This window comes from Papio anubis, chromosome 1, assembly GCF_008728515.1.
Source record: "Papio anubis isolate 15944 chromosome 1, Panubis1.0, whole genome shotgun sequence".
Classification (NCBI taxonomy): Eukaryota; Metazoa; Chordata; class Mammalia; order Primates; family Cercopithecidae; genus Papio; species Papio anubis.
In genome coordinates, this window is record NC_044976.1 from 1,596,461 (window position 1) to 1,623,763 (window position 27,303).

A 27,303-nucleotide genomic window follows, 5' to 3' on the forward strand; every position below is an offset into this window, starting at 1 on the left:
ACAAAACAGCGCAGGCGGCTCCGGCCTCTTTTAAAAACTCTATTTGGTGCATGCCCACGGCGCTGCGTCCCGTCAGACATACCTGGATAGATCTCTCTATTTATACATATATATAAAAGGTTCTGTAGCAGTTAAATAGATTCCAATACGAATGTCTCCCAGGACAAAGCTGCATCGCGCCTCTCGGCCACACGCATCCGTGCGGGCTGCGGCGTACGTGCCGTGTCACGGTAGTGCGATATAAATATGTTGCTTTGAACGTAGTTCCCCTGTGGTGGCAAAAACACATTCCTGACAAGTGACAAGCGGAACCATCCGGCGGCCGCGGTGCCTCACTCGGCCGGGACCTCATACTTGAAGATGACGCTGAAGAGCCGGCCGCCCAGCCGCTCGGCCAGCCACGCGTTCTTGATGACGGCCAGCTTGAGGCTCTCACAGCACAGGGCCGCGTGGTAGTTGGTGTGGACAGCACGGCCCATGCCCTCGATGACCACCAGGTCCGCGCCACGCTCCCGCACCAGTGCGGCCAGCCCCTTATCCAGGCGGCTTTGGGGAGGAAGAGAGAAAGACTAGACGAGTGGACCCCAGACCCCACCTCCCATACAGGGCAGCGACCAACGTGAAGGCCGAAACCCCTACCCCTCAATCCCTCATGTGGGGGCCTCCAAACCCAGCCTCAGCCCGGGGCCTCCTCAGAGCAGCAGCTCCCGCAGGGCCAGAGCAGCTGCAGCCGGGAAACTGCCCGAGATCTCCCTCGAACTCTAGGGGCTGATTCTTTGTCACCTTCACGCCCTCCCTGTTGGTGAGGTGGGACTGGAGCACAGATGAAGCCAGCACTGGAGAATCCCACCAAGCAGAGAAGACCAGTGGCCCCAGCACTCAGAACCCGCTCATTTAAAGGGTTCCTTTCTCTGCAATCAGCAGGACAGAGAGCACCACATACAATCGACTAAGGGCCTCCAGAACCACAGAAGCAGAGCCTGCTGTCTCTGCGGGACGCAGAGGTGACAGACACCGGGCAGCTGCCCAGGTCGCCCTCAGCCTCAGCTGAGTGGCCACAGGGACATCAGCCCCTCCTGCCCCAAGTCCCCCAACCCAGCCCAGGTGTAGCCACCTCAGACCCTGAATCCATTCACTCTCCCCAGGCCACCTTGGGGGATGGCATCTCTGTCGCCTCCTGAGGGCAGTCCGAGCCTGGGGTCAGGAGAGGCCGTAGGGGCAGTCCTGAGGCCGGTGTCCCGCATGTGCCTGGGTGCAGGTGCACAGCACACAGGGCATGGAGCCCAGGAGGGAGAGAGCAGGTGCAGGGTGCGGGGTTACCTGAGGTCGAGGCACGGGGAGCTGGAGCCCGTCTGCACCAGCAGCAGCCTCTCTTCCCGGAGCGCGGAGCTGCCAGACACAAGGTGGTCAGCGCCCCCAGGAGGGTGGCCCCCGGGAGCTCCCAGTTCAGTGACAATCCTCGTGGCCCACTCTGCCCAGCTGGTGCCCCTCCCCATCAAGGCCCCCCCAGCACCATCCGCCAACACTCACTGCACGACAGGGTCCATGCCCGCAATGCGCTCTGCCACGATGAGAGACTCGCTGTGGGTCACGTCGTTCAGGGCGGGGCCTGAGTTGCACGCCAGGATGACCTGCAGGAGGAGGGCCCAGGCTCTTTAGGAACCTTTGCTGGCCCAGCATGGTGCCTGTGTGCACCCCAGCCTTCAAGTGGCTGGCCTGGGTGAGGGTGCTGTGCCCAGCGGGCCTGGGTGAGGGTGCTGTGCTCTGCGGGCCTGGCCAGCCACCCGCTGCTGAGGAGCAGGGACCTTGCCTGACCTTGCCACTCTGTGGCCCCTGGGAGGGAGCCAAGCGGAGGGGCAGAACCGAGTTCACAGCCTGCCCTTGGGACCTGCCTGTCTCCAATTGGCATGAAGTCACAGTCCCAAAGCCTCATTGCTGCGCGCACGCTTCCAGAAGCCTGGCCTCAGCCCTGGGCTTCAGCACATGGACCCTCGGCCTGAGCCCGGGGGGCTGGGAGCCTCCACCCCAGCATATGAGGGCTCTGGGCCGCCTCCCACACGCTGCCACCTGCACCTACCTGCTGCGTCTGGAGGAGCCCGACCACCGCCAGAGGCCCAGGGCGGCGCCAACCCCACCAAGAGCAGAGAAGCCCAGGGGAAGGGCCCCACCCACCACCTCGCCACTCACCTCAGTCCCTCTAAGGAGTAGCTCCCTGACAAAGGGGAAGACTCCCAAAATGATGTCTATTCCACTGTTATCTGCGAAAATTAAGGCACATTTATGAGGGGGCCCCTGTAAGACAAAACCAGGACGTTCAGTTGGGAACAGGTGCATCCAAGCGAGTCAGACCCCACCCCTGCCGCCCGCCCCGCTGCCCTGCAGGGGCCGAGACCGGGGGCTTCAGGGCCCCAGAGGCATCGGGGATGGGCTCCCCTGCAGGGACCGAGACCAGGACTTCAGGGCCCCAGAGGCACCGGGGATGGATCAGCCTGCAGGGGCCAGTGACTGTCTCTTCTGGCAAGGCTTTGTGCCTAGAGCAGGTGACCTAAGAAGTGGTCATGACAGGAGTCATGTGGAGCAGGGGACGCTGAGGCCTCGGCCCGCAGAACTGTGAGACTCTAACAGGAGGGGAGGGCCTCCGGAGGCAGCCCATGCCTACCTCCCTCCAGTGACCACCCGCCCCCGGGCCCCACGCTGTGTCCCCAGGGGCAGAGGCGGGAAGCCCCTCCACATACCTTTAACCTCTGAAGCCACTCGCTGTAGGAATCCACGAGCCACGGTCTTTCTGAGAGAGAGGGAGGGACACACGGTCAGCTCGGCGCGCCAGGTCAGGGGTTAGGAGACGCATCTTCAGGGGTTCGTCTCTCCAGGAAGCAAGTTCTCCCCGCCCCCGAGCCTGGCTGACAGAGCCTCGAGCAGGGGAGGTGCCTGGACCCTGACCGCAACTGCTTTCGCTGTTGCAGAGAACGCTCAGGCACGGCCCCAGCTCAAGGCGCAGGTTACTTGGCCATCCGTACCTTGTAACTTCCTCTTTGCTTCTTCAAACCCAAAGTAGGGGTCGGATTCAAGGACACTGCATGCAGGAGGAGAAAAGAAAGTCAAGAAAAAACAGAACGAAAACCTTCGGCCAGAGTGCTCAACGTGAAGACCCCAAATCCCTCCCAGGCAGGACAGAGGCAGCTGCTCAATGTGAAGACCCCAGTCGCTCCCAGGCAGAACAGATGCAGCATTCTTGATACGCGGTGATCAGCAGAAGGCTCAGGGGGCCACCGAGCAAAGGTCTGAGAGAGCGCAGGCTGTTTCTTAAGGTGGACTCAGAGCCATGGGACCAGGGAAGCCCATCGGTGACTGGCAGCTGCAGTGTCCCCGTGCTCGGCGCCCACGTGGGCGGTGTGGGAGACCCCGGCCACAAGGCCAAGCCCATGGGTCAGGACCCTCCTCAAACGCTCCCAACAGGCTGCGGGAGGGACCTGTGTCCCAGAAGGGCAGCCACGGTTGGGGGCAGCATTCTTGTCTATGTCTGGAGACACGAGTGGAACCCAGGGAGGGCCGGGAACCCAGGCATCTCCCTCCAGCCCCACATGTAAAACAAGCAGGGACCACAAGACATGGTGTGGCCGCCTGGGGAGGCTCAGAGACTGGAAGCAGCTTCTTCGGGAGTGAAGGTAAATTACGGTGGGAATGGTTCATTTCCAAGATTCAGAGCCCCGGGCTTTAGACACCTGCCTGTCCCATAGGCCAGTCTAGGGAACTCCTTTGCAAAGCACCCTTTGATCATCACATCAGAAATGTTTAATTCCTACCACATGTAGGAAACGTGAATTTGGATTCTGACAATAGAAAATGTCAGCCCCGTATTTCGGGAGCCACACCCCTAGGCCTCCTCAGCATCTGTGCTTAAAGAAGGGGCATCCTCAGAGCCTGAGGGGACAGACAAGGGCGCTGGGCCCTGCACAGCCCCTGGGGCTGCTGCCATGTGCACTCCCTGGGCCCCAAAGCCCCGAGCCACCAAGCCACCAAGTGCTACACAACCCCTGAGGGACCCGCTCCACCTCCTTGCACGCAAGCCTGGGGCAGGACAGGGACCCGCAGGCTGCAGAGCCCGCAGACACCTACTCAGACACAGCTTTGGCCCCCCAGTCGAAGACGTTCCCCGCCAGGAGGCCTTTCACCAGCGCCAGCTGCCGCTCCTCCCAGCCCAGCGTGTCCAGGGAGCGCACGACCCCGGGGAAGCACCTCAGTGCCACGCCATTCTCCCGCTGCTTCACCTGCGGAAAATGCCAGACGCCAGGCCTGAGCGGAGACATGGCCTCAGCCCACAGGGCTGCTCCTGGCTTTCCGCCAGGCCGCGTCTCCACAGGCCCTCGGCAGAGCACCATCCCGGACACCCGCCAGGCCCAGCCTGTTCCACACCACACCCCTCAGGAGCACAGACTCAGGCCCAACCGGAAGCCCACCAGGCACAAGCCTATTGGCCCCGGGACAGCGGCCAGCGCGCAGCTGCACAGGGCTCTGAAGAGAGGCCCAGGACAGCTTCAGCCCCCACGTGACAGCAGTGGGTGAAGGGGAGGACACGGGTGGAGGACAGGTGGAGGACAAGGCCCCCACGGGTACCCACAGCCCTGGCCTCAAAACCCTCAACACCCAGACTTTCCCTATCACAAGGCTCGGTGTGTGAGGGGGAGGGGGAGGCGTGGCGCGGGCCATTCCCAGAAGGGGAGGGAGAAGTCCATGCCTCCGCTGCTGCCCGCTGCCTCCTGGCAGAAGGGGCCAAGGAGGGCTCTGGCCGCCAGACCTGAGGAAGCAAGATGGATGCCCAGAAAGGCCCATCTCAGAGGGCTCCCATGGCCCTGCACATTGCCGGGGTAAGAGGTCTCTGGTCACTGCCCAGCCTCCTAGGAGGCAGCGAGGGTGCCCCAGGAGAGGCAAGCAGTCCCCAACCACAATCGCCCACCCTCGCAGAAGCTGGGAGGCCCTCGGCTCCTGCAGACAAGCAGCCTGTGTCTCTCAGGAACACATGTCCACACGGGGCTCACACGCCTCTTCTCCAGTCACAGCGGTCCCCACCCCTAACTGGCGCCAGCATCTGTGGGGGTAACACAGCTCCTCAGCAGACGCTGCCAACAGAGGCCCTGGCTAGTGTGGTGCCAGTGCCGGAGGTGGGGCTGCTACCAAACCTGCATGGCCTCAGAGAGAACAGGACGCCCCAAGTCAGCGGGAGAGAGACAGGACCCACGGCGCCAGGAGCGAGCGGAAGGCCAGGGCACACTGCACTCACTTTGGAGTAGGGGTCTGGGAAGTTGAACTCGTTCAGACAGTGCTCCCTGGTGTCCAGCAGGCTGCGCACGGTCAGGGTCCCATAGGCGCTGGGGACAGACACGGCAGAGGGTGCTGAGCAGGACAGGCCGAACACCCGCCCATCTGCACATCCTGGGCTGCGCCACGGATGTCCTCGGGAGCCCGGCAGTGCAAACGCTGCTTGAGGTGGGGCCCGGGGGGACTGTGCCACCGGGGCCCACACCCACTCCCAGCCAGCTGGGGTCCAAATGCCAGCATCACAGCCACTTTCTCAGAGGTGCAGGGGCCCTCTGGGCAGAAGAGGCAGTCACACACCAGGATGCTGGGCACTTACAAGGGCTGCTGTCTCAGGGTCTGAAGCTTGTTCCAGTACTTCTGTCGGAACTTCTCCGCCCTCTCAGCTGCATCCACGGAGTCTGGCTGGCTCGCCACTGCGCGCTTCACTACCTGCCCGCGACAGGAGGGGTCAGCCAAGCATGGCCCTGCTGCTTGGGAATTCCTCATGGGACAGCCGGGGGCTCGGGGCAGAGTGGGGGCTGCCTGTTAAGCGCTGCCCAGGCCATGGTCGGGGACAGCTACAGGGGGCCTGAGGCAGGGTGGGGGCTGGCCGTGGGGGGCTGCCCAGGGCCGGGTTGCGGCGGCTAAAGGGGGCCTAGAGCAGGGTGGGAGCCAGCTGTCGGGGGCTGCTTGAGGCAGGGTAGGAGGTAGCTGTGGGGGGCTGCCCAGGGCAGGGTTAGGGCCTGCTGTGGGGGACTTGGGGCAGGGTGGGGGCTGCCTGGGCTGTGGTCAGGGCAGCTCCTACTGGAACAGGAAAGGCTGACGGTGACAGTTCACAGTCCCCTGAGGCTTCCCTTTGGCATTCGCCCCTCCCAGCTGCCCTGGGAGGCAGGAGCAGGAGTGACCCTGGCTCCTCACCACTCAGGAAACCCGAGGCTGAGACCCATGTCCTGGGACTCAAGCCCCACCCTGTGCCAGGGCCACGGGGCTCTGGATGCCCAGAGCTCACTCCGGGTCCTGGCAGGGCTGGGACTCTTCCCTCAGGACAAACCCCGGCAGCACCCGGCCTCTGCGAGGGCTTCATGATGAATGCGTGTTGCTACTGGGGCTCCCCGGCCCTAAGCTGAGCTCCCGAGGGGCAGCGTGGCCCCGGGCCTGGCATGTGCTCCACTGGACCACCCCGGCCTTGGAGGTGGGACGCAGGAGCCCCCAGGTGGCCTCACCGGAGCTTGTTGGGGCTGAGCCTCACCCCACCCTCAGAGTCAGGGTCCCACAGGGCCTCCTGCACTTCAGGTGGAGCGGAAAAGTCTACTAAACTGCTTTCTGAAGACATGTAATAGCTGACAAAATGTGCCTCGACGTCACGTCCTAACCGACCCACCAAGTGACCAAGAGCGGTATTTTTGCCTGAGAAACAGAAACCATCCCCCTCACACTCAGACGGAGATCAAGGGGTTTCTGGAAAACACCGCCCTGTCCCACTTCGCCACCTTGTCTTTGCCCCCAGGAGCCTTGGAAGGTTAGCCCGGGCCGCGGCCTCGGAATCCTCTAGTCGGCACCCAGAGCCCTCACCCCGTCCAGGGCCTCCTCGAAGCAGGTGAGCCAGTATTTTCGGGCCAGAGCGTCGTCGGTGAGGTCCACCGTGTCGGGCACATAGGAGGGCGGGTCCAGGAGGAGCGGCAGGTTGACCAGTGGCCTCTCCAGCCGGTCCATTTCCAGCAAGTCAAACTGGAAGACAGGCAGTGGCAGGGTGGAAACGTCACCACAGTTCAGAACCACCTAAGCCATGCTCAGAATCTTCCACTCTAATAAAGGAGGAGATGTAACGCCTTCTTCTGCCATGCCTTTGGGCCACAGAGAAGATCCCCACCGGACCCCCTCAGCTGCCCAGCGGCCCGAGCCGGATACCTTGACTCACCCCCTGGTTTGACACTGAGGTCGCGTCTGCTCACCACATGCCTCCTGCCCCCATCACCTCCCCGCTGCAGCCACCCCTCCCCAATCACTGCTGCAGTCACCCTACCATCACCCCTCCCCCACCATCCCTCTCCCCACCACCACCTCCCTGCAATCACCCCTCCCTGTCACCCCTACAGTTTCACCTCCTCCCCGTCACCCCTGCAGTCACGCTGTTCCCACCTCTGGTCCTCCAGGTGGCCATGTCTGCACACAGAGGTTTGGGGTGCTGTCCTCACTAAGCACTGGGCAGTGTTCCACCCCGTGCCAGGCAGGCAGCCCCCACGCCCCACACGCACCTTCCTTTCTCCATGAAGGGCTATGGCAAGGCCAGGCCACTATGCGCCCAGGGCACCCGGGGGCCACCTGTACCCAGCACAGGCGCGCTCATGGGCCCTGCTGGCTCCTTCTACCTTATTCCGGGAGGAACTGAACTGAGCTGAGCCAACACACACACCAGTACTCAGTTCCCTGCACGCTAACTGCAGCAGCTGCTGCTCTGGGACCAGAGGGGCTGTGGGGGGAACTGTGCAGCTGGCCGCCTCTTCCCACCCTCCGGTGACTACCCCGCAGGTCACACGCCAGCCCTCTGCCCTTCTCCACCAAGGCACCCCTGCCGGCAACTGCTAGGGCTGGAGAAGCAGCCTCCGGGTGGGCAGGGACCTCCAGGCAAGGAACTCCACAGCAACGGGGATGCCTTCCGGGTGGGAAGCCCACGCCGGGCAGAAGCTCCACAAGGAAAAAGCCAGTGACTTCCCAAAGCCAGTGCAGAAGGCGGCAGGAGCCCCACATTAACTACCACGGACCACAGCCGGGACCGCCCGGTGCTGCCGTGCCGGGTCGCAGGCTCCTTCTATCCTGACAAACGGGTTCAAATCTTTGCTTTGCCTTTTTTGGAGAATATAAACTCGAAAAAATGACTCCATCTCTCCGCATGTCAGTTTGATCCTCAGTAAGGTGGGGCACCTGCCTGGCAGGGCTGTGCCGCTGGTGGGCACCAAACAGGTAACAAGCGTCTCCTGAACGGGGCCCCCCGAGGTGCTGTGGCCGCCCGCGCAGTCACTCCAGGTTACAGTACAGGACGTTTGGCAAATTATGCACACGTGGCAGAAACGGAGGCTGGGAGACACCAAGCCCCTCTGCCCAACACCAGGGCAAAAGCCGAGAGGCTGGGCCTCTGCCAGGCCCCCAGGGCTTTGCCCCCACTCCCGGGCCTAGTATGGGCGGAGGGAAAGGCAGGCCAGGGCTGCGGCCAGTGTGGCGCATCCGTGCAGGGCCCAGGGGGAACCGCAGGACCCACACAAAAGGGAGGCGCCCTCCTGAGGAGCCAGAACTCAGCCAGGCGCGGTCTTGAAAATACTGACACGGACTTGTAAGGACCCCGTGTCGACAAACGACAAGCGACTTCCTGCCAACAATGCCAGTGGCCTGTCCTGAGGGGTCCGACTAGCTTTGTACGTGACCTCAGGTAACTGTTCACAGCTACAGAAGGAACGAGCCCCCCGGGGGGACACGGTCGAGGACCCTGACAGCCCGTGACACGGGGGCGGTTTCTGCCACGTGGGGCTGTGCTGGGGGCATTCCATGTGGCTGACACAGGTCCTGGCGGGGAACCCTTCCAAAGCAGCTCTAACTCGGCAGACATGGGGTGCATCTCTCAGCCCGCCAGTGCCACCCAGCTCAGGCCAGGGCAAACCGACTGGGGATCCGAGGAATGAGCCTGGACACCCCGAGGAGAGCAGACGCTAACCGACAGAGACAGAGACCGTCAGCCAGAGTGCGCAGTCCTAGCGCAGGGCCCTGGGTGGCTCCCGAGCTTTCGGGTTTCAGCTCCAAAGTGGACGGGCTCCCTGGTGTGGGGGGGGCCCCTGGTATGGGGAGGCCCCCTGGGGGGGGGGGGGCCCTCTGGTGGGGGGAGGCCCCTGGGTGTGGGGGGCCCCTGGTGTGGGGAGGCCCCCGTCACCCCTGAACTTTAGTAATCTCTCTGCAAACAAGAAGGCCGGATCACACAGACTCCGTAATTCCTGCTGAATGTTTCCAAAACACGAAAGCACCCAGTGAGGGAGAGAGGAAAGCAAACCACAGTGTCCTCCTCCCGCCCCTAGTTATACCCCAGGTCCTTGGAAGGATTCGCCATGGGTAGAGGCGCCTTTCAGCTGGGACAGCCACAAGAGGCTTCTCTCAGGGACAGGAGAAGGAAGCGCGGCACAGGCCGCTCCCTTGGGGCCCGGGACGGCCAGAGCCCGCTACTCACAGTGCCGCTCCGTGCCCGCTGCGCTGGGCCGAGCTCTGGTGATGTGCTCATCAACCCGGAGCTGCCTGCATAGTTCTCTCCCCAGCTGTACTGGTTGGGATCTGGAAAGCAGAGAGTCAGGTCACCTGTGTTAACCTTGTCCTTCATTCAAAGGCAAGAGAGTGGAGGAGGAAAGGGTATAAAAACCGATTAACTAAATTGTTAAAACGTCAGACATGCCTGCTGCTGTCACTTTCTAAGGACTCACGTTCCCCACCCCACCTCCACCCTGGGCCGCTCTGACCCAGAGCACAGGCCCAGACCACAGCTGAGGCCCAACGCTGCTCAGGGGCACCAGCACCGCGACTCACTGTCCTGCTCGGCTCCTTTCAGGAACGCTCCGATGGCTCCCAGGTAGCCTTCGTGCCTCAGAAACAGCGCTTGCACTTCCCCCTGCCATGGCCAAAGCACACGTGCCGCTGTCGGCCCCACACAACACCCGATGCCTCCGCAAACCAACTCAACACGGGCAGGCCTCACACTGCGCAGCCCAAACCCTCCAAGACGCATCCACGGCATACTTGCCGGTGGAATCGCGCCTGGCGCCAGAGGGCGGGCTGCTGTTTGAAGAAAGCTAAGGGTGAGATAGCTTCTCCCATGCGGCGAGTCCCTAGCCCACAAGTCTCTGCATCGGGGACGTGGGTGGGCGCCCCTCTGCAGGGGCACAGGCACCCTGACCCGAGCGCAGATCGGCGGACTCCCCCAGAACTCTCTAGAATGCTCATCACTGGTGATTTGCTCAGACTCAGGCGGCCACGGTGCCACAAAATGTAGGCTCCCCAGAACCAGCCAGAAGAGAGGGGTGCTGGCTTCTCGGCCACCCGCCTTCCAGGCGCCCCGGCCTCTCGACCTCCCTGGGCTGCTGCGGTCTCTGACCAGCATGACTGATTTTGAAGACCCTGGGGGTCCACGTCAGAGGCTGGGGAGGGCGGCGCGCCCGTTACCTTGGAGAAGAAGTTGATGCTGTAGGTGATGGTGCGCATGGTCACGGGGTGGCCCCGGATGAAGAAGCCTCCAAAGTACACGCGGTCCAGGCTGTGCAGCCGCGCGTGGAGACAGGCCAGCTGCCCGATGTCGTTGCTGATCATGTGCAGCAGGCTCTTGGCCATGTCTTCCTTGGAGAACTCTGGAGAAAGGAAGGAAAAGGCGCTCGCGTCCAAGCACAGCAAGTGCCTGATGTGACAGCAAGCGGGAGCGGAAGGGGAGAGAGAGCTGAGTGGGAGGGCATGGGGGAGAGAGCTGAGCGGGAGGGGACAGAGAGCTGAGCGGGAGGGGAGAATCGAGAACTCGTCGAACTCAGCGGAAAAAATCAAAATTTCAATCGAGAATCTTCTCGGAAAAACTTAATCAAAACAATATGGAGAAAGGAAGAAAGTCGAGGTCTGAATAATGAACAAAGTCGAGAACAGACAAAGCGTCGGAGGAAGGAAAAGTCAGAACGGAACGCGGAAACAGCAAGGAACAGACAAACGGAAGGAAGCGAACAAATCTCATGTCGAGAATAATGATAAGATCGATTGAGGATCGACTTTCAGGAAGAACAGTCATTTAATCAAACAACCATGTTCGGCAGGAGAAGAGGATGCAGGACCCCGACTCTCCAGGGAGCGGGTGTGGGAAAGTTAACAATGGGGGAAGCTCCTGTCCCCAAGACCCCAAGTGTCCCCACCCCCCTTCTCTCTGGCGGCAGAGGCCAGGGCCGGCACCTTGGTCGGCGGTGGCTGACTTCCCGAAGCTGCTGGCGATGAGGTTGCCGCTCAGCCCGAGTGTCTGGTGGGCACCACCGTAGACGTCCCGCACCAGCATGTCCACGTTGCTGTGCTGGCCCCTCGAGGCCAGGTGCAGGAGTTCGTCAAACTTCTGCGGGACACGGCGAGGGGGCGGGTGAGGCGCCGGGAGCTGCTGGAATCCCCACGACCCCAGAAACCAAGCCCACGGGAGGAGGCACACGTGGGCAGAGGGTGAATGGGCCCTCATCATGCGGGACCAAAGGCAGGAGGCAGCAAGGGGGACCCTCAGGCCACCCAGTCAGGAGCAGCTCTGGCTGCTGGGACACCCGTCCTTCAGGGCGCAGAGCCGAGCCGCAGACGCCAGAGACCCGCCGAAGCGAGTCAGGAGGGAGGCCCGGAAGCAGCTTTTGCACCTCCCAGCCACAGGCCTTTGGAGGACAGGAAGTGGACATCTCTGTAGACCCCGGAGGGCCTCTGGCAGCCGCCGCGTACCTTCGTTTTGGTGAGCAGAGCCCCGAGCCCCCAGAAGGTGCCACCTCCGATGGAGCTGCCGCCGACCCACTCGAACCTGTCCTCCGTCTCCACCTGCAGCAGAGCCAGGGCAGGTGTGTGCACAGCAGACCCTCAGCCACACAGGTCCCCCCCACCATCCCCGCACCTTGTGCTGCGCTGCGCTGGGGCGAGCCCCGCCCCCACCCCAGAACTGCCAGTGGGCGGACTCTCTCGATGGCAGAGCCTGGGGGCGCTGATGCCCCTCCCACAGCGGCTCTGAGCTCAAGGCTTCACCCCCCACCCACTGGGCCCCAGTCCTGGCTCCTGCTCCTGCACACAGCTTCACAAACTGTGGCTGAACCATCCACTCATTCATTCACGAAGCCAGGCCTCACCTTCACAATGGAGACTCCAGAGCCAATATTGACAAGAAGATAGGGGAAAATGTGGGGGTGGTTGGTCTGGAACCGGAACTCAGGGTCGGAATCCTTCTGGTACACGAAGGCCTCGTGGGGGATGTTCTTGAGCACAAAGTTGCACCCCTTAATCAGGCATGTCATCACATCCTCCTTGTCGACTCTGAAAAGAAAGTGCCAACCCCTTAAAGAGTACAGACCACAGACGGGTGTAGCACGCAGGCCTGCCCGGCCCAGAGGGGCAGCCGGGCCCGTGCATGATCCGAGGCACGATCGGACGCATGAGCACCAGGGACTTGGGGCAGCCACATGTTCCTTCCTTGCCCTCGAGGTCCCCACTCACTTCAGCCGCAGCTTCTCTTCGATGAGGTCCTTGAACTTGTAGGCCCCGCCCCCGGTCGCCTGGATGACCTTGGTCTCTGTGTTGACGAGATGGTCTTTGATGAAGTCCAGGCAGGCTTCGATGTAGGTATTCTCAAACTTAATGAAGTGCAGTCGAGCAGTGATCTCTTCTTGAACTGAGATCTCGTAGGGCGGCTCGTGATCACGTTCTGTGTCCTGGAAAAGAGAGTAGGGGAGGCTGCATGAGTGTGGGGCACCGTGCTGGGCTGGGCCGGGCACACCCTGCCCTAGCGGAGCTGGCCGTTCACACCAGCCTTCAACCAGGCAGGGCTCTGAGGCAGAATCCTGGGCAAGAGGGAGGAGCCCAGGACCGTGGCGACCTCAGGGCCACCCAGCAGGAGCAGAAGCCTCCCCCAGCGGGAGCACGGGCAGACACAGGTTCCTGAAAAGGGTCTTACAGGGACACGGTGGAAGGCAGGGGAGGCTGTCCGTGCTAGAAACTCCCAGGACATGGAAGCCGAGGTCTGCGGCAGCAGAGGGGTGACTGAGTGACAAGTGCCAGGTTCAAGATGACAGGGGAGCGGCTGCCCCGCCCCGGGAGGTCACGGCGCAGGCTCACCTTTCCCGAGTGGTCGAAAGACCGCACCTTGGCGACTTTGTGCTGCACTGTTGAATAGTAGGCCAGCTTGGTTAGCGACCCGCCTGCAGGGGAGACATACACCGGGCAGAATTCAGGACCAGGACAGAGCGGGGCTGGGGGTCCACATCCCCCACGCTCTTTGGGTGTCTTGGAGACTAAAATCTCTGTGGATGAGGGGTTTGGGGCTACTGGAATTTAAAAACCCTGTGGGCGCAAAAGAGACGACGGGAAAATGAACGATCAAATCTACACTTTTCTTTTTCCAAATTCTGCTCCTCCTCAGCTCCCTGGCCAAACTGAGTTCAAGAGGTCCCACTTCCCCATGGCACCAAGTCCTGCAGATGAAAGGGAGAGCTGTCTTGCTTTGGGTAACCTTGGTTATCCTCATTGCTTTAAGAAAATTCAGTTTCAAGTGATCTTGCTAATGACCCAAAGCGAAAAGCTGACAAATCCAGGCGTTTTAAGAAGCACACCCTCGTTGTAAGAAGTACACCCTCGTTTTAAGAAGCACACCCTCGTTTTAAGAAGTACACCCTCGTTTTAAGAAGTACACCCTCGTTTTAAGAAGTACACCCTCAACACAAAGGAGGCTCTTTTCACAGCCCAGGGCAGTCACCCGGCCTGAGCAGCTCCCCTACCCTGGAGAGGCAAACGGTGCCGCTGGCTACTCTCGAGAGGCCCTGGGCAGAAAATGCAGCCCCAGCCCCAAAGTAGCCAGAAGAAGTCAGAGGCCACCAAGGTCTCTTTCCCCAAGGGCCAGAGTCTGTCTGCGGTTCCACAGAAGCCCTGCGGCTCCCAGGATGATACTGTGATCAAAGGTTGGAAGGGGCTTTACGCACCTGAGCCAGGTTTCAGGGAAAGGTGAAAAGATTCTCGGAGAAGGCCTTTAAGGACAAATTCTTCTAAGTTTAAAAAAAAAAAGGACATTTTTGAGGCTACAGTAGTATTCATAGATTTGAAGCTCCATGAATGACAAACAGAAAAAGAAACAAAATGTGTGACTTTAAGTTCACCGTGTGGTGTACAGTGACTGAACAGAGTGCATTTTTTATGGGGCCTGAAAAAAAGAGGCAAAAATCCCGCATCATGAGAGTAAGGAGGCTAAAGCGATGTTCAAATGATTGTGTTTTGACAAAATACTATAAGGTTGAGAATAAACACTCATCGGTAAAGAGATCTGGAAACAGCCAGTGTTGTTCACGTAACAAAACCCATCGTGGCCAGGCCCCACAGCAGCCGCCTCATGGCACTGCCTGCCTGGTGGTGAGCACGGGCTCCCCGACGGCCGGAGTACAGTCCAGTGGACGCGTCACAGGATCAACCTGATCCCCTGGCCCGTGGCTTTAAGCCTCCTTGTCCCTCCCCCTGCCCCCAATCCTGGCCAGGCCTGGAGAGTCTCACTAAAATGCACCATGTTGTCGACTCACCTCGGCAAATAAATCATTTTCTAAAATGACAGATGATGCAAGAGGATGAAGATCTATTTTAAGAGACTCATCAAAAGTCACTATAAACAAACTCTCAGGTCACAGAAATCCAGTTTCAGGACCTGGGTTTTTTGTGTTAAAGATACGCCCAAACAGGATGTACTGGGGTTGGGACAGCGGTGGGGGGTGGGTTGGTTTCTGCAAGATACACATCCTCCCTCCCCGAGACCCCCTGCACTGAGAAGCCTAGCAAAGCCAGTGTTCCCTCTTCCTACTCCCCACACCCGGGGGGAACAAAAGGGGGCCTGAGGCGCGAGGAGGGCACCCAGAGCAGGAGGTCTTTTGGAGCAGAGGGAGCCTGTGGGCGGGGATCCTTCCGGGCTGAGCTCAGGGGCCCCTTGGAATCACAACAAACCGCCTGGCAAGGCAGTGACAGGCTTGCCCCCTGGGCTCTCCAGGCTGCCCGCGCTCCGCTCTGAGGCCAACAGCATCGGCTGGCTGGTGGGGAAGGGGGCTTCCCAGAGGTTTGGTCACGTGTGCTCTTCACACCTGAGCCAAGGCCTTCTAGTTCTCCCTGTCCCACAGGCCCCCGTCCCTTCTTCCATTCTCTCTGGTCCTGTCTTTCCTCTTTGGGCACCAATGGAGGGCAGGACAGCCCAGCAGACACCACGGCCCTGTGGCCCCTTCCTGTCCCACACGCCCCTGAGAAACTGTCTCCACGGCCCACAGAAACCTAAAATCAGATCAAAGCTGCAGGTGTGTTTTGAGAAACGCAAGGTCCCTGCTGCTTTCAAAGAGGTGAATCTGCTCAGCAGTTATCAGCGTCCCATCGAGGGGAAACCAGCTTGCCAAAACCCAGGGCAGGTGAGCTTTCCTGGATCGGGAAACATGGGCAAGGGAAGAGGAAATGGGAGAAGCCTGCTTTTAAACAATACTATTGACAAGCACATTGTCTTTGAGGGTTCCTGGGTTGAAGACACCCCACCCTCAGCCGTGGCCTCCCAGCAGCTGGGTCAGGAGTAACAAACAAAAGGTCTTCTCTCAGCGTCAGTCAATAGGTCCTCCTAAGAACCAGAGACACAGGACCCAGACACAGGGAGAAACTTTGAAGAGAGGAAATAAATACCAGCACTAAACAGACCTCTTAGAGCGTCCTTCTACCAAGAAACCCTCTGGGCTCAGCCCGGAGAAGAGGCTGGTGCTCCAGGGCCCTCCAGGGCTGCGACAGCCCTTCCTGGACGGTTCCAGCTCTGCGGTTTCGCTGGCCTCTGGTGGCCACACAGAACATCCACGGTGAGCCCTGTTCTCCTGGCCATTCCCCAGGTGACTTATGCAGGTCAACTGCAATTGCATTTCACAAATATTTAATCCCGACTTGTTCCCGGTAACAGAATCCCCCAGTGTAAGGGCAGCAGAACCTTTCAGGGCACACGCTCTACTGAGCCCGAAGGTCTCAGAAGGCTGGGGAGCCTCTGGCGAGGCCTGCAGTAGACGATCCCCTAAGCTGGGGCTGCAAGCTCAGCACCTGCAGTCCAATAGGCAGTCGGTTCCAAGTCCTATCAGGGTTCCCTAAAGATGCTACTCACACATCCTCATACCTGGCACCAGGCCACACCCCTAAGAAGCACTGCCTCTCATAAGCTCACTGCAAGGTGGGAGCCAGGACCTACAGCTGCTTCCATTCTCATGCCCCCACTTCCCTAGAGGACACCCTTCCCTGGCTGGGCACCTCAGAGAGATGGTGACACCAACGACCCCAAGGACATCACAGCAGCAAACATGTTGGATGCACCAGGAGCATACAGTTCAGAGGGAATGGCCTGGGTCTGAGTCCCAACTTTTCCAGGGAGGTGGGAAGCAGTCAGCGGGAGGCCCATTCATCCCAGTATTTACTGGGCGGCAAAGACAGGTCGGGTATCCTTTTGGGGGCTGGGGCTACAAGACACACCCCCGCTTTTGTGGGATTCACACATAAGCGGACTCAGCCTACAGCAGAAACGTGTGCTAAGAGGGAGAGATGTGTGAAGCGGCAGTGGCTATTCAAGGGGGTTTCTCCTGGTGAAGCTGCCCCCAGGAAGCCCTCATGTCTGAAACATGGGCAGAGTAGGAGAGTAGGGAGTGGCAGGTTCAAATCCTGGTTCTGCCACTTTCTAGCCGGATGACCCTGGGAAAATTAGTTCACCTTTCTGGGTCTTAGTATCCTCATCTAGGAAATGGGAGTAATTCGCGTTTCTCCTCTAGGGGTGTGATCCAGGAGTCAGGAGCGTGGGAAAAGGGTCTAAAACAGAGCCTGGCCAGCCGTCATTACTGAGAGCACTGCCATCAGGCAGGAGGGTCTGCAGCGGACCCTGGAGAGGCCAGGGCAGAAATGCAGGCCGCCTTGAAGGCCACGGAAGGCGCGAGTGGCTTTTAAACCAGAGGCATGAGTTCCCAGGACGTACGTCCACGGCCGCCTGAACTCACGCCCGGTGTCCACTCTCCAGAGAGCGGGGCTTATGCACGGACTGTCCGGCCCGCGGGCCACAGCTGCCCAGGCCTCGGGAACGCGGGGCCTTTTCGGGGCCACTCTGCCAAGGGCTTCCCGCCGAGCTCGTCCTCATCTAGACCAGAACTAAGGACCCCAATTCTCAGGCCAGCCACCGGCCAAGCGGCAGAGCCGGGGCGCCCAGCTGCCCATGCGGCCGAAGACATAAAATTCCGTCTGCTCCAGGGCCAGGCTGGCCGCCGACCCTCCCACCTCGCGGCGGGTAACGCTGGACCCCGGCCCCCAGCCTCCCAGGACGACCGCGCGAACTACCAGGCCCGGCAGGCCCCGCTCTGGTCCCTGCGGCGCCTGCCGGGAGCTGTAGTCCGGCCGTCGCTCCGAGCCTGCGCATCGGCGCCACCGCGGACTACAAAGGCCCGTGAGGCTGTGCGCGGGGTCCGCGGACTACAAGGCCCGTGAGGCTGTGCGCGAGGCTCGCGCCCCCGCCCTTCGTCCTTCCCGCCGCCCCCGCTCGCCGGCCCACCGCCGGCGCCCCGCCCGCCCCCGCCGCCCGCACCCAGCGCCCGGCCCGCGGCTACCTATGTCGATGGCGAAGCGCTTGGCGTTCTCCAGGTTGCGGAAGATCTCGTCGGGGGGCAGCGTGATGCTCTTGTCCAGGCTGTCCCCGCTGCTCCCGCTGCCGCTTGCTCCACACTCCGCCATTTTGAAAGTGCCCGGCCAGCTCATCAGCCATGGAGATATATGCGCATATATTTGACTGCTAAACGCCCCTCGCATAGATTATGTTAATGAGACGCCGGCCCCGCCCCCCGGCCTCTGACGTCTCGGCCGCTGACTAGAGCCAGTCCTGGGCAGGGGTCCGAGAGGCCCGGGGCGGCGGGCGGGCGGGCGGGCGGTTATCCTCCAGAGATCGCACATCAGCGCAGAACATCTGATGTTTTTTTACCGCGCTATCCACAGGCTTAACTCAGGTGTTCTGAGCCTTGCTGAGGGAGGCCGCGGAGGCCGCCCACCTGCTTCTAAGGGGGCACGTGGGTCTGCAGACCGTCAGAGAGCCCTGCCCTTCAGCGAGTGCCTGCTGTAAGCTTGGCCTTGCACACCAGGGCGAATGTGATGCGGTCTTTGCTAGGGTGACTCAATCCTGGCTTCCCAGGGGCGTGGGACTTTCAATGTTAAAAGTCCCATGCAAACTAGAGGAGTAGGGAACCGTGCCCCGTGTGGGAGGGAGCCCAGACTGGCATAGCACCTGTGGGAAGGGAAGATGTGTGCTGTAATGGCGATCCGTGGAAAGTGCTGTGGTCGGGAGAAGCCAGGCAGGCTGCCTTCGGGCAAGACAGGTGCCTGGGAGGCTGCAGGAACACGCCTCGGAAGCAGCTGGAGCCAGGAGAGGGGTATAGGTGGGGCAGGCCAGGGTTCCAGGGTGAGTGGCTGGGAAGCCGTGCTGGCATGAAGAGATGCATCTTCTCTAGAGGCTCTGGGCACCTTGGGAAAGAGCCCAGTGTTGGAAGCAGACAGATCAGCCCCTCCCGGGTAACCCGGGGTCATTACTGCACGTCTCTGGCCCTCAGCCTCTGTCTGCACGTGGAGAATGCCACCAGCTGTCTGGCAGGGCTCCTAGGAGCACAGGCCTGTGGGGCAGCACAAATTCCAGGGATAAAGCATCTGTGTGCGCGGGGCAAGGCTTTGGAGAGGAGGCATCCTTGCCTGTGTCTGCCAAGGGTGTGGGTGTGTGGCTCTGGACGCGGAGCCTGCCCCAGGGAGGCCTGAGTGGAAGAGTGGAGCACACCCCAGGCGGCTTAGACCTCTGGCAGCTCAGACCCCTGGCAGCATGGTGTGCCATGGGCCAGCCTGGCAGGAGGTGCCCTCCACGAGGGGCGCCCACCTGTGTGCCCACTGAACATGCGGGAAAAATGCAGGCGAATGGGGGCCCTCCTTGTGCTCTGCCCACCATTCCTGGTGGCTTGGTAGGGACTTCAGGAGGCCACTGGCAGGCACTGGGTTGGCCTGGCGGGGGGGACCCTGTCTAGACATTGCCTGCGGAGTAGCCAGAAAGGGGCTGAAGGCTGAGCGGGGTGAGAGGGGCTGAGCAGGAAGGAGCAGGCAGGGCAGGCCCACACCCGGGGCTGCCACTCAACGGGGATGGGAATGCGGCCCACTCCGGCCCAATCCTTGCTGGATGGATTTCGCCCCCTGGGAGCTGGTTCCTGGGAGCTGTAGGCCTCAGTTCTTGCAGACTCAGCCAACACCCTGTGGCCTGCCTAAAAATACATGCCCTTTCTGAGGCGAGGGATGGCCCCGTGCAGGCTCCTGCTAGGACTGCCGGATTCTGCTCTGTCACAGTGGCCAGCGGGCAGGTGTCCCTGGAGCCCATGCCAGGACGGGTGCTGCAGGCCTTGGGAGTACGGCAGCAACTGGGGCAAATGTTTTCTCCTGTTTGGCCCGGTCAAGCCCCTTTGACTGTAGCGAGAGGTCTACTGTGGGCTGTGGCCCTGGGTCCCCTCTCAGTGGACAGAGCCTAAGGTCCTGCACTGTCATCTTGCCCCACCCCTACCTTCTGGGAGCTAGTGAAAGGCCTGGGAGGGAGACCCACCCAGGGCTCTGACCACGTCCACCCCTCCAGCCCACCTTCCCCTGCCCCTGCTCCTCACCTGCTTTCCCTCCCTTCCTCCCTCCCTCCCGCTGTTCTTCGGGAGCAAGGACCCCACCCTTCTTCCTGGGTCCAGCAGGCCACTGGCAGGGGCCCCTCCCTGCTTAACTGCTACCGCGGCCCTGCCCATTCCCCTTCACCCCCTGCAGACCCTCCCCGTGGCTGCCAAGGACAGGTGTGAGGCACAGCAGAAGATAGACCATGGGCGGGGAGGGGGGGCTGAACAGTCGGATTTTATTAGCGGCTTCAGAGCAGTCCCGTGGCTTCCACGTGACCGAGAGTTCAATTTCTGAGTACAGTCATGCCCACACGCATCCACCCACACAGAGGAATCCTTTAAGGATCATAGTGGAGGCACCCACCCTCCCCAGACAGCCCACTGTGAGCTCCAGCCAGACCACCAGGCACACTCGGAGCCTTTTGGCCACAGCCCACAGGGTCCTGGGCGCCCGTCCGGGGTGATCACCGCTTCCTATGAGGATACAGCTCAAGTTCGGCCTTCACAAAAGGCAAATGTGCCCGCGGCACAGCCCGCCTGCCAGGGGTGCGCCCAGCAGCTACGGGCCCTGAAGAAAGTCCTCTACAGGCTGGGGGCACCGGCGTGCGAACCCCGGCACTACAAATATCATAGAACCCCGGACGGCCAGGGACTTCCCAGAAGTCACTTGCTTAAATGCAAACACAGAACAACCCCATGGGGTCAGACACTTGGCAGAAGATGGGCCCTGACTGTCCTAAAACGGCAGGGACTCTGCACACACATTCTCTGAGAATGGGGCTCCTGCGGGCCGGCCAGCCTGGGGCTGGAGCCTTCCGAAGAAGGGCACGTCCAAGCCCTGGGCGGACGACGGCGGGAAGGCGCTTCCCTACGGGCGAGAGGAGCAGGCTCGCCTTCTGGTCCTCGGGCCGCGCGCCCGCAGGTCCCGCCGGGTCACCAGGGCCGCCAGAGGCCGCAGGCGGGCTGGCGCGCGGTGGCGGCGGCGGCGGTGGCCTTGGCGGAGAGCGCGGGTGGGGTCGCGGCGCCCGGCGCCTTGGGCTCCTTGGCGGGCGCGGGGGGCGCGGCCGGGGGCCGCTGGAAGTGGTACAGCAGCTTCATCTGCGTGTCGCTGGCGGCGTGGAGCGTCAGGAACTGCACGGCCTCCTGCAAGCACCACGAGTAGCCCTCGCTGTAGTCCTGGTGCAGGCTCTTGGGGCCGGCGGCGGCGACGAAGGCTGCGGGGAGACGCGGCGGCGGTGAGCGGACGGCGGGGCGCGGGGGAGCCGCGGCGCGGTGGGAACTCGGAGCCCGGGGGGCCCGGGTGCGCTCACCTTTGCTGTGCTTCAGGTAGCTGACAGCCATCTCCAGGATGTCGGCCTTCTCCAGCTTGGAGTTGGGCTGGTGCCGCGCGAACTCCTGCTCCAGCAGCAGCTTCAGCTGCTCGATGCTGCTGTTGATGCGGTCGCGACGCATCTTCTCCACCACTGGCTTCCGCAGCTGCGGGAGGAGGGGGCGTCAGGCTGGCCCGGCCCGGCGCGGGGACACCCGGGGACCAGACGCCGCGGGGACAGCGCGCTGGGCGAGCCTGATACTTACTCGGTTTTTCTCTTTAGGGCTTAGCAGCTCCACGGCCACGGTGCTGGGGGCCATGCCTGGCGCGGAACAGGCGAGGAGGCAACGCGGGGAGGCCGGGCAAGACGAAGCGAGCGGGCGCGGGCAGGGCCAAGCGCGTCCCGGGCTGGAGCGGACACCGGCCCCGCGCGCCGGCGCCCTATATAGGCGCGGGCCACGGCCTGGCGCCTGGGGTCCTGGCGCCGCCGCCGTTCCCACACTCCGCGACCAATGGCCGCGCGGGCCGCACAAAGGCGCCGGCCCATTAGCGCACGCTAAATTGCCTGTGAATTGGCGCGGGCACAATGGGCGCTCCCCAAGGAGCAGGTGGGCCGCGCGGCACAATGTCCGGGCTGTGGGAACGCGCTCGCCCTCATTAGCATCCCGGGGCCTGATGCCGGGAGCCCCGCGCCTCAATATGCTGCCTTTTCCCAGGCCGCCAAGCGGGGAGGGGGGCAGGAAGGAGGGCCCCCTCTCCCGCCCTCCCCTCAGCTCCCCTCCCCTGCCTCTCCCCAGCGGCTCCCCACTGCTGGCTGGCAGAGGCCGCAGGCACAGATAAGGGAAAAGCTGTAGAATGAACAAGTGCCACGGCTTCCTGGGGGATGGGCATCTTCCCTGGCTGGGACCTGCTGCCCCTCCAGGGGAGGGGGAGAGAGGGGTCTACACTCAGGATCAGCCCTACGTGCCTATGTTACAAGTCCCCTGACTGTCACCTGGGACTCCTGACATCTCCAGACCTAGAAAATGGGCCTCGCTCCTTCCTGGCTGGGCTCCCGGCAGCTCCACGAAGCTGGGGCCTGTGCTCCACGTGGAGCCCGGCACCCGGCAGCTCTCTCCGCTTCCTGCACCCGGTCCTCCCAGGAGCCCTGTAACCCACAGCAGCACTGGGGTTGCTCCACGAGCTGGCAGATGTCCCTCAGGGGCCTCTCCCCACCCCTATCTGGCCAGGGATCTGACCTCGGTGTCCATGAAGCTTGGGAGGCCTCGGCTCTTGGCATACTTGCTGTGGCCACTGTTCCTGCATGCCACAGCCCCACCTCATCCCTCTGGCAGCCAGAGCACTTGTAGGGCTTGCTTTCCTCCGGCATTTTGCCAGTGGGAGGGGAGTGGGTGCCAGGTGGCAGACTTGAGGATCAGAGACCATGCCAGCCCTAGACCCCCCTCGCCCCCACCGGTCCATGGGATGAGCTAATAACCCTGGTACCTGGCCAACTGAGCCGAGCGCCTGGAGCCACTTTGGGGCAATGAATCCCACCCTGGGTCCTTAGGGGAGGGTCCCTTGGGAGACCCCCACCCCCTAGCCTGTGGTCACAGTTCCTCTGATGCTCTGCAGCAGAGACTGGGAGAGGATTCGGGGCCTGGGCTGCCTCCTAGGGACAGGTTGGGACCCTGCCAGGTCCTAGCGGAAGGGCCTCAGCCCCCGGAGCTGGGGCTGGCATCAGGGCTGGTTAGGCAGAGTTTGAATCCAGGAGTGGGGTTCCCTGGCCAGCTGGCAGAGTCCAATGAGGAGCCTTCCCCTGAGGCTCTTGGCAGTGACCCCCGGCTCTGAGTGACCCGCTTGGTGGGCCTAGCTCCAGGAGGCCCTCAGCACAAGGATGGATGGTCCAGGGGGCAACCAGGACAGTGCTGGGACAGCAGGGGAAGGCAGGACTTCAAGCCAGTGCAGGGTGGCCCTCCCACAGGCCAGCTGGACGCCATTGTGAAGAGTTAGGCTGGGAGGCTCCCAGGCAGAAACATCAGGTGACTTTGGAGGTGGCAGGAAGGGAACCCCTATTCACCGTCATACCATCGCTGGACTCCCACAACACCTCCCTTGAAGGGGACTCATGCCCCAGCCTGTCAGAGGGAGGCAGTGACACTGGGGGCTGGGACTGCTGCACCCTGAGCTGGGGGCTCTTCTCTGAGCAGGTGGGGTCCCACCAGAACGCTCTGGCACTTGATGGATGCAGGAGGGCAAACCTGTGTGGGGGTGTCCAGGCCACATGCTCATGCCATGGCTCCCACAGCTCTGGGCACTGATGGCGGCTGGCACTGGCTATGGGTGGTGGACTCCCAGCTACACAGGGGATCTGGTAGTGTTCAGTGGAGCCATTTTGCAGCCAAAGTGGGGTTCATACTGGCGGCAGTGACATTGTGGCATGTCCGTTGCCTGACTATGGGCTCCCTGGGGTTGGACTGGGGATGGGGAGAGCAGGATGAGGTAGTCACCTGTGTGCCCATGACCTACACCCTGCTGGTCCAGTGCCCACACCAAGGAGGTGCTCAGCCACGGGGTAGGAGATGCAGGAGCATGAGCAGGTGGCCCCAGCCCAGGCAGGCCCTGGCCACCACCTCTGCCAGCAGGAAACAGAACCTGAGCCACGTGTGCCTTGACCACCCGGCTGCTGGCAGCGAGGACCCGGGCCTGTGCCCAGATATGGGGGTGGCACCCAGGCCAGGCCCTGTTCCTGCAGGCTTTGGAGGGGCAGGTGGCTGGGGCTTGTGTCCTGGTCCCTTCCCCTGAGCCAGCTCTTCGGCCCACAGGAGACACGTGCCGCCGGGAGATGTGGTCCAACCCCCCTCACCCCCACGGCCTGCCCACCCGCAGTGGGCCAGGACGGCGGCCTGCAGGCGGTGAGGGTGGTGGGTGGGCCGTGTGGGGGCTGCCGCCTCCTGCCTCCTCCTCCCTCCCCCTGGACTGGAGCAGCTTTGATCCAATTTTCAGTTGTGGGAAATATGAAATGAATGGTGTTGAATCCTGGCCGGATGAAAGGCTGGTTCCCTCCCTGAGTTCGGGCCAGATGGCAGCTCTGGCGGCCTCCGAGGCACACGCCTGGCCTTTGTGGGCCGTTTAACACTGTGAATGGGGCCAAAGTGTGGGAAACTCACTAGGCTCCCGGCTCACACCATCCACGGCGGGCTGCGGAGGGGGCCGGAGGAGGGAGGGCTGGAGGCTGCTCCAGGCTGGCAGAGGCTCTGCCACGTAGACGCGCTGTGGAGTGTTGGGGGCTGGGAGCCTCCACCTTGGCTGCCTCAGTGTGGGATGGGGGAGTTCTTCCCCTAGCCCGGCTTTGAGGAGGGAGGGAGTTTGTCCTGCCTGCACCTGTCTGAGCCCCCCACCCTGGAGGGCTCCGTAAGTCTGAGGGGCTTGATAGTTGGGGTGGGGTTGGTGCATCTAGAGTTGGTAATACTCCTCCCGCCTCCACACACACAGCCATTGAGGCAGGGCGCTTTGCTGCGTCAATTCACGATGCTGTGCCACCATCACCACTGTCCATCTCCAGAAAATGTCCTTCTCCCCAGGCTGAACCTCTGTCCCCACGAAACACGGACTCCCTGTTCCCCTCTGCAGCTCAGCAGCTATTGAAGCAGGGCACTTTGCTGGGGGCCTTCAGGCAAAACCTACAAGTTGGGCATGATTAAGTTAGAATGCGTGCGTCTAGAACCATGATCCATTTCTAAATAATCCACACACCCAGCACCACTCCCCTCCAGGGCTGACAGTAACGTGAAGAGCTCCCTGGAGAGGAGGGACCCCTGGGGGTGGGGGGCGGTGGGAAGCTCCAGGGGCATTTGCTCCCAACTCCAAAGCGGAATGTGACGCTGGGAAGGTCAAACAGCGCAGACATTAGAAAACAGCCTGGCAGTTCTCCAAAACATGAAGCGCAGACCCAGCAGCTCCACTTCTAGGTCCACGCACTAGAGAATGGAAAGCAGGACCTCAGGGATGTATTTGGGTCCTGTCTTCAGAGCAGCGCGGTTCCCTAACCCAAGAGGTGGCCCCACCCCAGTGTCCGTGAACAGACAAATGTGGTCCATCCACATAGTGGACCGTTCTTCAGCCTCAGAAGAGAAGGAGCTTGTGACGCAGGCCACAGCAGGCCTGCACCTTGAGGACACTGTGCTCAGTGACATAAAGCAGTCACAAAAGGGCCCATCCCAGGTGATGCCATAGTACGAGGCCCCTAGAGTCGTCAGATTCACAGACAGAAAGTGGAATGGTGGGTGCCAGGGGCTGGGGTGATTAGGCAGAACCTCTGTTCCTGGGGACAGAGGCTCAGCTTGGGAGATGGACATTTTCTGGAGGTGGACAGTGGTGACAGGGGCACAACATCACGAATACTCTTCATGATCCGGAACTCTACACTGAAAAATGGCTAAGATGGTTGTTTTATGTTATATATATATTGCCACAATCGGAGAAAACAAGGAGGAGGAGCTTTTTTGGAGAAGAACCATGAACTCCCTTCTGCTGCCCCTTCCCCACCCAGGCAGTCATAGCCCCCAATCCCCCTCAGGCCCTGCCTCCTCATGGCCATAGCAGAGGAGCTAGGTGTGGTGCCGGGCACCCCCAACCTGGTGTTCCTGTCCCCAAGGGTTTCCAGTTTGGGGTGTGGGGAGCAGGCAGGCTGGCGGGATCCAGGAGCCAGGCTGACCTGGGGAAGGAGGGTCGGGGTAACCACAGCTCCCAGCTTTTCCCTCTTCCAGCCCCTGGAGCCCTTGCTTGCGGGCCTCTGGGTGGAAACTCTACTTGAAGTCTGCAAAATGTCCTCTGCCTGAGAAGCGAGTTCAGGGAGATGGCCCCATTCCGGATTTCAGAGACAGTGGCCTCCCCCACATCCAGGACCCCTGCCTGAACGGTGGCTGGCACTGCCTGCCTTTGCCCTGGGCCCATCCACACACGGTGGCCCTGGGGCCAGGCCAGCCCCCTTCATCAGCAGCCAGTCCATCTGCCTCAAGGAGGCACCGGCTTGTTTCCCCAGGTGTGAACGGATGGAGCTGGACCAGGTATGGCTCCGAGTCTCCACCCTCGGCCAGGGAGGGCACCTGTTCACGGGAGGAGGAGTGGCTGGGAGGGGGTTGAGATCGCTCTTTGAGGCTCCAGGCAGGAGCTGCAGTGGGGGAGGGAGGAAGAGTCCCAGGCGCTGAGCATCTACCTGTGAAGCACCAGGCAGGTATGAAACGTGGAAATCCGACTTCCTGCATGCCCTTTGCTGACTCTACCGCTGGGGGGCTGGGGGCGAGAGGGTCACAGAGGTTAAGTGACGTGCCCAAGGTCACATGTATTCTGGGTCAGCTAACAGGAGGAGTCAACGCTCGAGTATTTATTATGCACTTCACGTGTACTTGCCAGTTTAGACTTGACTACGAAGCCGGGAGGTAAGCACTGTTTATTTTCTCTTTACACTGAGTCTGCAGCACAGAGAGGTGCTCACACCGCACAACTGGTGAGGGTCTGGCGTGAGACGGGGATCTGCAGTGGTGCGCCCCCTCTTCTTCCTGAGGAGCTGAAGGAGGTGGGGTGGTGGGAAGGCAGGGGTGTGTGGAGCTGGGGAAGGGAGCCTGGGGCGCTCACGTGCACGGAGCCCTCTGGTGGGGAGGGGGCATTATTGAGGGACGGTGTGGCCTCCCCCGCTCCCTGCAGCCCTCCACCCTCTGGAGTTGGCAGAGCAGCGCATCGATCCGATCAGCGCTGGGAGCTGGAGCTCCAGATGGCGGGTGGCCTGCACGGACGGGCAGACAAAAGGAGGCTGCAGCATGAAGGCGGCCAGCGAGGCACGCGCGATGCCCTTTGTCGCCAGGGAAGGCTGCCAGGAGCACGGAGTGTGGGAACTGCCGGCTGCATGGCTCCTCTTGGCTCTCGTCTTTGGGGGTGCTCTGTGGGGGTGGTGGCACCACCATGAGGCCAAGAGGAAGTCCTCAGCCCTTTCCACGCCCTGGGCCCTCTGCTAGGCCGCTGGCGGCCTCCTGGTGGCCTCAGTTCCTTGCATGCCTCCCCTCCTAAATAAAGAACTGGACCAAAGACCTGGGTCCAGAAATGGGGTTGGTTCCAGCTCCTCCCCACAGGCAACCCCCCTCGGTGGGCAGCTTCTCTTTCCTTGGTCAGCAGGTGCTTGGGCACACACGCTGAGCAGGGACTGAGGCTTGGCTCCTGCACTGGGGGCAGGGGACACTCTTACCTGTTGAGATGCCTTGGGGATGTAGACCGGGCCCGGCATGGACCTGTGGTGAA

General features: G+C 61.7%; 2 protein-coding genes across 4 annotated transcripts; both read right to left on the reverse strand.

Moving 5' to 3' along the window:
• Positions 1–25: 25 nt before the first annotated feature.
• On the reverse strand, positions 26–17,814 carry PANK4 (pantothenate kinase 4 (inactive)). Of its 2 annotated transcripts, XM_003890997.4 has the most exons (19): positions 17,655–17,814; positions 13,144–13,226; positions 12,526–12,740; positions 12,162–12,345; positions 11,767–11,859; positions 11,251–11,404; positions 10,489–10,670; positions 9,856–9,937; positions 9,506–9,606; positions 6,868–7,023; positions 5,633–5,745; positions 5,279–5,366; positions 4,117–4,268; positions 3,018–3,073; positions 2,736–2,785; positions 2,188–2,292; positions 1,531–1,631; positions 1,321–1,389; positions 26–546 (listed from the first exon to the last, which is right to left on the reverse strand). In XM_003890997.4, the coding sequence occupies exons 1-19, from the start codon at positions 17,800–17,802 to the stop codon at positions 333–335; spliced, it is 2,346 nt and encodes a 781-aa protein (XP_003891046.1). In that variant the 5' UTR covers positions 17,803–17,814; the 3' UTR covers positions 26–332. The 2 variants fall into 2 exon arrangements, with proteins under 2 accessions (XP_003891046.1, XP_021790903.1); XM_021935211.2 differs by lacking the exons at positions 13,144–13,226; positions 17,655–17,814 and adding an exon at positions 12,983–13,120.
• Positions 17,815–19,935: 2,121 nt separating this feature from the next.
• On the reverse strand, positions 19,936–21,781 carry HES5 (hes family bHLH transcription factor 5). Of its 2 annotated transcripts, XM_003890999.5 has the most exons (3): positions 21,297–21,776; positions 21,032–21,197; positions 19,936–20,935 (listed from the first exon to the last, which is right to left on the reverse strand). In XM_003890999.5, the coding sequence occupies exons 1-3, from the start codon at positions 21,348–21,350 to the stop codon at positions 20,655–20,657; spliced, it is 501 nt and encodes a 166-aa protein (XP_003891048.1). In that variant the 5' UTR covers positions 21,351–21,776; the 3' UTR covers positions 19,936–20,654. The 2 variants fall into 2 exon arrangements, with proteins under 2 accessions (XP_003891048.1, XP_009212927.1); XM_009214663.4 differs by having other exon boundaries at positions 19,936–21,197; positions 21,297–21,781.
• Between the last annotated feature and the right edge of the window lie 5,522 nt (positions 21,782–27,303).

Coding starts and splice junctions, on each gene's coding strand:
- HES5 (XM_009214663.4), bottom strand. CDS start 21,350: ATGGCCCCCAGCACCGTGGCCGTGGAGCTGCTAAGCCCTAAAGAGAAA. Junction 21,198..21,296: donor GCCCTAAAGAGAAAAACCGA/GTAAGTATCAGG, acceptor CTCCTCCCGCAG/CTGCGGAAGCCAGTGGTGGA.
- PANK4 (XM_003890997.4), bottom strand. CDS start 17,802: ATGAGCTGGCCGGGCACTTTCAAAATGGCGGAGTGTGGAGCAAGCGGC. Junction 3,074..4,116: donor GGGGCCAAAGCTGTGTCTGA/GTAGGTGTCTGC, acceptor TCCTGCATGCAG/TGTCCTTGAATCCGACCCCT. Junction 2,293..2,735: donor AGTGGCTTCAGAGGTTAAAG/GTATGTGGAGGG, acceptor TTTGTCTTACAG/GGGCCCCCTCATAAATGTGC.